Source organism: Daucus carota, chromosome 7, assembly GCF_001625215.2.
Source record: "Daucus carota subsp. sativus chromosome 7, DH1 v3.0, whole genome shotgun sequence".
NCBI lineage: Eukaryota > Viridiplantae > Streptophyta > Magnoliopsida > Apiales > Apiaceae > Daucus > Daucus carota.
In genome coordinates, this window is record NC_030387.2 from 31,959,137 (window position 1) to 31,968,666 (window position 9,530).

Here is a 9,530-nt window from a genome sequence, read left to right on the forward strand (position 1 = left end):
CATGATGATTGATGTTGTTTCTATGTTCAGGGCTCTGGAATCTTGGCATTGTTGCAAGCTTCCTTCATTTGACGGCTGATGGGAGCCTCAAAATACTGGCTGCAGAGAAAGACATCCAAGGCAGAGAAAGGAAATCAAAGAAATAAGTCAAGTAATTCTCTTGCCAGCCCCATTTCATCAAGCCAACCAAACTGAACGCAGTGATGATAAAAGGCTTGCTTCATTCTATATTGCAGGAAATGTAAAAGGAAATTCCTCAGGCACATCGAGTGCTTCGACCCATCTCAGAGCTCCAGATGGTTCTTGTGTTGATGTCTGTACGTGCAAAAAAGGACATTTTTCTCCATTGAAAGCGTGGAAACCAGAAAGAATAACTTCTCCTTCTGACACGCAAAAGTATTTAGGATCTGAAGTTCTGTTTCAGAAATTGAAAAATTCTATTATCCAGCTCAAGCCTTCTCTTAATGGTAGAACTAAATCATCTCAGCAAGACATAAAAGGTACCACTCCAGCTTTGAAAAATACATCATCAGCAGTCAAACTCAGGCCTTCCCTTGATCTAAATCGTTCATCTGAACCCCCTGGAATCACCAAAACAGAAATTCCGTTACTGTCTAAGAAATTTCAAGTTATAAATTATTATCCATCAGACATCAGGATATTCAAGTACAATGAAAGTGTGATTTCCTCTCCAAATAGTTCTCAAGGCTCAACAGGACAATTGGTGGCGGGAAGTCTATTTTTATCTCCCACTTCTTCAATAAGTCTATATAGCACGACAAAGACTGATTCTCCATCTATAAAACCTTTCGAAAGGGGAGTTGTGAGCCCGTTCAGGAGAAAGTTCAGTACTGGGGGGCTGTTTTCTGCTGCGCAAAATCACAAAAAGGGGAAAGCTGAATCAAAAAAATTTCTTGATGAAAAGGAACAAGTCTCTGTAAAAAATTTGGATATTGTTGATTATCCAATTGAGGATGATATATTAAAACAGGTACGAAACGATAGTATTACTAAAGTATTTCCATCTTCCTCTCCATTGTCTAAGTTGGAACATACTTTTGACATTGACGAGACAAAATTTTTGATTGTGGATGATCCAGTAGCTGAGCAACGACTAGATTCTATGCAGACTGATATTCGAAGTGATATTCCTCCATCCATCTATCCAATGTCTCCGTCTATGATGAAACTTATTGATGATAATGACCAAATGAAAATTTTATATGTAAGTGATGCGGAGAACAAAATGTCAGAAGAACAGACGCAAACTAATATCCAGAGTAAAATTTCAGCATCCACCACTTCATTATCCCAGTGTACCATGCCACTTACGCTTGATATGACATCTCCAAACAAAATCTTGGAACCGATACAAATCGCTAGTCAAAGTCAACTTTTGACATCTACATCTCCACTATCTAAATTGGCCATGAAATCGAACCATGATAATGATTCAACAAAAAACCTGCAAGATGATGTGACATCAGAGAAGAGATTACTAGAACCAATGCAAATTAGTGTTCATGCTCAAATTTCTCCATCTACCTCTCCATTATCACAATCAGCCACAGAATTTACTCATGACGATGATCATGCAAAAATCTTGTATGTGGTTGATGATGCTCCCAAGAATGAAATGTTAACATCTATACAAACTGATGTTCATGTTCAGAATTCACCATCTAGCTCTCCATTGTCTCAATATGTTGTGAGATCTACTCATGAGAATGAACCGATAATAATCTTGAATGAAAGCAATGCGGTTGACGAGAGTGAAATGTTGGAACCTATGCACACTGATGGTCATAACAAATTTTCTACATCCACCACTCCATCATCCAATTGTACTGACGATTATAGTTTTTCACCTACCACTCCATTGTTTCGGTCTATAGTGACATATTCTCGTGATAATAATCAGTCAAAAATCATGAATGTGAATGATACGACAACTGAGAACAAAATTTTGAAACCCGTACAAACTGATGGTCATAGTCGAATCTCTCCATCTACTTCTCCATTCTCCAAGTTGAATATAAAAATTCCCTCAGAAAAGGAACTAGCAATAAACCCGAAGGTTGATGTAGAAATTACTAACAAAGCGTCAGAACCCATACAAACTGATGATCATATGCAAGTTGCTTCATCCACCTTTTCATTATCACGGTCAAATGAGAAATATAATTATGATTATGGTCAGGCGAATGATTTCTATATAGTTGATTCCGTATTTAAGAATACAATGTTAGAGACTCCAGTTGATTCTTTATCTAAGAATGAGGTATTCAATTCCAGGGATGAATCCGTTGAGAAAATTGATGATCGTGATTATAATTTGTCATCTGCTTCTCCATCTACTCTTCCAGTATCCAAGTCGTCCATTAAACTTACTTGTAACACGAATCCGACAAGAAATTTGCATATGGATGATGTGATAATGGTGAACGCAGTTTGCGACCCCATACGAAATGATTATCAAATTCAGGTTTCTCCATCTAGCTCCCGAATATCACGATCTTACGAAAAACTTACACATGATAATGACCAAACAAAATTCTCTTATATGGTTGATATGCCATCAAAGAATGAAATGTTGGAACCGATGCAAACTGATGGCTATAATGAAATTTTACCATCTCCGTCTTATATGCCCCCGCATGGGGTCACATCTACTCATGACAATGAACGAGAAAAATTCTTATATGTAAACGATGCGATAGTTGGCAGCGAAACATTGAAAGTCATGCAAAACGATGGTGATGATCAAAAAATTTCATCTACCTCTCCAGTACCCATGCCTATCGTGAAACTTACTCATGACAATGATAAAGCACCAATTTTACATTTGAATGGTGCAACAACTATGAAAAATATCTCAGAACTCGAGCAAATTGATAATTTTAGTCAAATTTCTCCATGCACCTCTTTTTTGTCTCCGTCTTTCATGACACTTACTCATGACAATAGCCAAGCAAAATTCTTATATGAGAATGATACGATATCTGAGGACGAAAATTTGGAACTCATGCAAAATGACGACTATACTAAAGTTTTACCATCTACCTCTCACTTATCTCAATCGGTCTTGAAACTTACTCATGACGATGATCATACGAAAAATGTGCATGTTCATAATGCAGCAACTCAAAATGAAATATTGAAACCCGTACAAATTGGTGGTCATGGTCAAATCTCCTCTTCTACCTCTCCATTATCTAATTCAGTCATGAAAAATAATCTTGACAATGATGAAACAGAATACTTGCATTTGGATGATGTCACAATTAAGACTAAAATGTTAAGACCTGTGCAAATCGATGATCATATTGAAATTTTTCCGCCCACTTTTTCATTATCACCGTCTGAAGAAAGACTTACTAATGATACTAACCAAGCCGAATTCTTATATATGATTGATGCGGAATCGAAGAACAAACAGTTGAAACTGATGCAAATTGATGGTAATATTCAGAATTCGCCATCTACCAATTCTTTTTCCCAGAATGAAGTTACAATTACTCAAAATAATGAGGAAAAGATCTTGCATGTGAATCATACAACAGATGAGAATGAAATGTTGCAACTCATGCAAACTAATGATCAAAGTCAAATTCTCATATCTCCCTCTTCGCAATCCAGGTCCGCTATGAGACTTGCGCATAACTGTGACGGAAAACAAATTCTAAATATGAATGGTACAATAATTGAGAAAGAAATGTTAGAACTCATGCAAAATGACGGTCATGATTATAATCGGGAACAAATCTTGCATGTGAATGATGCAACAATTGAGAAGGAAAGGTTAGAACTCTTGCAAAATGATGGTCATGGTCAAAATGTTCCATCTACATCTAAAGTATTCCAGCCGACCTTGAAACCTACTCATGAAAAGGACCAGACAAAAAGCTGGCATGTAGATAATATAGCAGTTGAAACTGATATATTGGAACCTGTGCGAATTGATGATCATAGTCAAATTTCTCCATCTATGTCATCGTCGTCCCAAACGAAAATGATCATGAAATATACTCATGATAATGATCAGATGAAAATATTGCATTTATTGGATGTGGCAACCGAAAACAATGTGTCGGAGCTTGTGCAAACTCATAATCATAGTCAAAGTTCTCAACATTCATCTTCCTTATCACAATCGACTGAGAAACATACTCATGACAATGATAAAACAAAAATCTTGCATATGGTTGATGCATCAACTACGAACGACATGTTAGAATCTAATAATCACAGTCAAATTTCCGCATCTATCTCTCCATTATCTATATTGAATATAGAACTTACTCATGACGATGATCATGCGAAAATATTGCACATGGTTGAAATACCTGAGAATGAAATGTTGGAATCTGATCAAACTGATGGTCATATTCAATTTTCTCATTCGGCCTCTCATGCTGATGATGATGAATCACTGGAGTCTGAATGTTCTGATATAAAAGATGACGATATTTACAAAGATATCGATGGAAGAATTAATAAAGATTTCGAACCTACCGGCATTTATGATTCAGAGGATTCACAATATGCAGTGGTAACAAATGATATCAACCTTGAAAATGTTGATTTCGAAAACCTCAATAAAGTTGATACGCCGATATATATGCACGATAGAAATCCAAAGAAAGATAACCAATATACTTCTGAAGATAAAGATGGCATGAGCAAGTTTAAAAGGGAAAATATAGTGGACTTGCAAAACAAGAATGATGTTCCTGAAAAGCCCGAGTTCATACAGGAAAAAGTGGTGAAAAACGACAATGGCATCAAAAAATTTTGTGAAAACAGAAGGCTTCAAAATAGAGAAATGACTGACAACACAAATGCAACTAGTCCTAATTCTATATACAATGATAATTACTATTCAGAAGACTCTAACTATACTTGTGGTGAAATGGATAGATTCATGACTAGAAGCGGTGATGTTGTAGATATTAGTAGAGTTGACTCATTAAAAGGCAAACATTATCGAAATGGTAGAAGCAATAAACAATTTCCTCCTGAAGAAGATCATCTAGTTGTTAAGCGTAAGTTTAGAAGGGATATAACAGTGGAACTGGAAAGCGAGAATGAAGTTCTTGATATCTTAGAGTTTAGGCAGGGGAGAGTGGTGGAAGACGGGGATGGCATGGAGAGAGAAATTGGTGGCAACACATATACAGCTGATCATGGTTTCGAATATATAGACGACTATTATTCAGAGGATTCAAAATGTGGATGTCCTGAAAATGAAATAGTTGAATTCAACTCTGAAAATGATGATTTTGTGAACGTCAGAAGAGTTGATATAAAAGGTAAACATCATAGACATCTAAAAAAAGGCAAGAATTTTAATTTCGAAGGTTTCAGTCCAGCTTCTAAGTGCAAGTTTAGAAGAGGCAGAATACTGGATATGCAAACCCAGGATGACATTCCCAGATGGCTTAACTTTAGTCGAGGAAAAGTGATAGAAAATGACATCAAAACTTATGTTGACAGGACAAGACTTAAAAGCAGAGAAATTGGTGACAACACAAATACAACTAGTCCTGATTCTGAATACACTGAAAGTTATTATTCAGAGGACTCTGAATATGCGCAAAGTGAACATGAATTCATCCCACAAAATGAAGATGTTGCCAGCATCAATAAAGCTGATTTGTTACAAGCCAAACACCGCAAGAATTCAAGAAAAGGAAGACAATTTATTTTACAAGAAGACAGTCCAGCTTATAGATGTAAGTTTATGAAGGGAAGAATAATGGACCTACAAAACGATAATGATGTTGCAAGAAGGCTAGCGTTTAGGCGGGTAAGAGGAATAGAAAATGATGATGACACCGGAACTTATGTTAGGAGGAGGAAATTTAAGAATAGTGAAAGTGTTGACAACGTTAGTACAACTAATCATGATTCTAAAAAAGTTGTTTTAAAACACCAAGAGATGCATGAGAAGAAAGACGAGCTGTGTTTATTTAATGATGTCATCGAAGAAACAGTCACCATGCTTTCTAAAAATCGAAAGAGTAAGGTTAAGGCTTTGGTGGGTGCTTTCGAAACTGTAATTTCATTGCAAGATAGAAGTCTAGCAAGAATAACACCACATTAGCAGTAGTGCAAGACCTGTGTTTTTCTTTTTAATTTATTTCTTAATGCTAGTTAATGTTAGTTACTAGTTATTTTCTTAAATGTTAGTGTTGATTTAACATGATTGAAGTAAGGCGGTTTCACAAGTGTATGTCCATTTAGGTGTATGTCACAATTTCTACTAGTTTTATGCATTTGTCTCCTTTTTACACTGTTTCTTTTGACGTTTTTTGATTACCTTTTACTTACATTTCGGTAAGTAACTTAATATTTTCTATATGATATTAATTTAACTAAAATAAAACATACCCATAATTTTTGAACTAAATCTGATTATATTTACAAATTTAATCACTTACGACACATTCCTATCCCTCTAATGTAACTCAGCGATTGTTAAAAAACATTAGAAATAATTTTTTTATCAATAAATATTGGCTTACACCCTTATACACTACTTAAACACTACCCCATTTTTAGGAGCTGCATTAACCAACTTCTCTTTCCTTCTTCTGTTTGTTTTGTTTTATTCTTCCGTTTGTTTTGTTTTATCAACGTAGTTTTTAGTATGTTAATTCTTTCAATAAATATTTTGACATTCTAAAAATATTTTGAAATTCCAATTTCACTAAAAATATATTTTGACACTCCAATTTTTCTTATTTACTTAAAAATTTTAATTTTAAAAATAAATTATTTATAAAATATATAAATATATAAATAAATATAAAATATATCAAATATAAAATATAAAATATATGAAATTTATATAAATTAATATAAAATATATTAATTAATATAAAATATATAAATTTTAATTTCTATAAAATATATAAATTTCCTTAAATAAATCTTGTATCGCCTATGTATAACTTATAATTAAAACTATTAAATTTGTTACATAATTATCATAATTTATTCATATCAGAATAAAATTCTTCCTGCCCAAAGATAATTCCTTAAAAATTATTTTATTTTTCTTTTGATAGGATCTAAAATAATTTTTTAATAATTCCTCAAAAATTATTTTATTTTTCTTTTGATAGGATCTAAAATAATTTTTTTTTATTTTTAAACTTCAGCATGTTTTTACATTTTCTAATGTGATCCTAACTTCTTAGAGCATCTCCAACCCCAAAAACCCTTAGCAAAAATTGTATATGTGGCATCTTGATGGCATCTAGATGGCACTTATAGAGATTATGTAAAAATTGTACCACTCCAACCTTCCACCCCTTAGCAAAAAAATATAGCCAACCATGTTTGATTTGTTATATTTGTCGAACCAAATGAGCCCTTAGGTATAATTTTACACAAGCAAAATTATAAATAATCCTGTTGGAGCATATACATGTCCCCTTAGCAAAAAATTTACATAATCCATATAGCCAACCAATATAGCCAACCATTATACATTTTGCCCTTGGAGATGCTCTTAAATCAGTGATTCTGGCATCAGTAGTACTCTGCAATTGTCTCTGCTCAGTTTGTTGGGTTGTTCTTTAAGGATTGAACTTTATATTATTCAGCAAGAAAATTTGCTAATTGGGATGAAAGATCTAGGCAAGGAAGTCATGTAATTATGCTACATATTCATCCAGTGAACTAAGCTACAGCCTACAAACACCAACCAAACAAACCAACTAAAAAACTTTCCTACCTGCACTTCCAGAAACAGAACCAGAACTCCTCCCAGACAAAATTCCTCCACATGCCCACTCTATTAAAACCAACAGAGCTCCATCCTCCACAATCATGCACATCTGAGTACAAAGTGCCAACACAGAAAGAAATTAAAAAACAAACAACTGAAGCCACAGAAAATTCACACCTCCTGTCACAGAAACCATCTGCAGACCCCCATCCAACTAAGATCACCTAAAATAAATACCTCTCCCCAATACTGAATAACTGGTCCATAATAACCAGTGACCCAAAAAAAATAAAAACACCACCCAAGAAACTTTCTTAACTCCTAGCATTTTTTGACAGAATTTTGACGGACAAACAAAATCATTCTTAACTCCTGGGCACACTGAAAAGAATAACAAGCAAAACAAGAATCACAACTAAAATAAAATTTATTCTGCATTATGTTTGCAATCAAAGAACTACAAAAATATAAATAAAAACTCTAAGAAATCAGCACCTATTACAAAGAAATGCAAATGTATTGCTGATACAAATAGTAAGCTATAGTCTTCTTCCAATTTAACTATGAAACAATCTATTAAAACTTTTATAAATCCTGGGCAGACGTCTCTTCTATTGCAGATTTAAAAGTCTCATCAGGAACAAGTTCCCTGACTTCAGCATCGTTATCGTCCTGCATTATACCTGTAGTAACATTAACATCATAAGAAATCAGAATTAGAAAGGTATGTTCTTCACGAAGAAAATACAATAAAATTAATGTAAGATAAAAAAAAAAAAAAACTCACCACCATTTGGCAAGTATGACATGAGCTCTTCACTTGGTACATTCAGATCTATTAAATTTGTTTTTTTGCAATTTTTTTTCCCACCGGTTTTGGGCTACAAAATCAAACAAATAGTATAATAAAAAAACAAATGTACAAGGAAACTACATAAATATCAAGAAAATTCAGAAACATACCTTCTTCCTCAGATTTTTTACAATTGTATCCACCTTAGACTGCTTCCTCTTCACTGGAGGGCGACCTTTGCATCTGTAGACCATACTGTCTATAATATTCACATACTTCAGTTTCAGAATTAAAAATTGTATTTACCTCCGGAGGTGAGAGTTGTTTAGTGGTTTCGCCATCATTATTTTTCTCTTGCACTGACGATGACTCTGTTTTCTCGTACTCTTCATTTTCTTCTTGTCCTAGACACTGATTCTCAAACTCGGAATCCATTATCCTATACAAAAAAAACAAAAAGGCTGATTAAAATCAAAATAGAGGAGATGAAATAGCTTCAATGTTAACTAGTTGTATAACATGTGTGTGTAATTTTTTGTTAGCAAGTGAAAATTAGTAGGAGATACCTGATAGTTGGAAGAGATGATCGGAAGAATCGGAGGAGATGATCAGAAGAAATTAGTACGTCAGAGAGAAGTGAGAGAGGTTAATATTAAAAGACCTATGTTTTCCTGATTAAACTAGAAGTATTAAAAATTAATTATAAAACAATATATAAAGTGATAATGAAGAAGTGGGTCATTATAACTCCTAAAAATAAGGTAGTGTTTAAGTAGTGTTTAAGGATGTAAGCCAATATTTATTGTTTTTTTATTTCTAACCCTAAAATTAAATGAACCAAAGCAAAGATTACAATTTATTTGTCACTCCCGAAAATGTGGTGAAAGATTTCCCTCAATGAATTGTGGTGAAAGAGGGGACGGCCAATCAAATAGCTACCAATTGAAAGCCCATGTCCCATGATAACCATCTTTATAATACAATAATTATCAAGTGAGT

At 33.8% G+C, this 9,530-nt stretch overlaps 1 protein-coding gene across 1 annotated transcript; it reads right to left on the bottom strand.

Annotated features, from left to right (window-relative positions):
* Positions 1 to 8,145: 8,145 nt before the first annotated feature.
* Positions 8,146 to 9,509, bottom strand: LOC108196053 (uncharacterized). The gene is made up of 5 exons (XM_017363131.2): positions 9,098 to 9,509; positions 8,838 to 8,970; positions 8,702 to 8,774; positions 8,526 to 8,619; positions 8,146 to 8,421 (listed from the first exon to the last, which is right to left on the bottom strand). The coding sequence occupies exons 2-5, from the start codon at positions 8,921 to 8,923 to the stop codon at positions 8,324 to 8,326; spliced, it is 351 nt and encodes a 116-aa protein (XP_017218620.1). The 5' UTR covers positions 8,924 to 8,970; positions 9,098 to 9,509; the 3' UTR covers positions 8,146 to 8,323.
* Between the last annotated feature and the right edge of the window lie 21 nt (positions 9,510 to 9,530).

What these genes read in the sequence shown, in the direction of transcription:
- LOC108196053 (XM_017363131.2), bottom strand. Translation starts at nt 8,923, where the DNA reads ATGAAGAGTACGAGAAAACAGAGTCATCGTCAGTGCAAGAGAAAAATA. An exon ending in TAAAAAATCTGAGGAAGAAG is followed by an intron (nt 8,620 to 8,701) that starts GTATGTTTCTGA and finishes TTGATTTTGTAG; the next exon opens with CCCAAAACCGGTGGGAAAAA. An exon ending in GTCATACTTGCCAAATGGTG is followed by an intron (nt 8,422 to 8,525) that starts GTGAGTTTTTTT and finishes ATGTTACTACAG; the next exon opens with GTATAATGCAGGACGATAAC.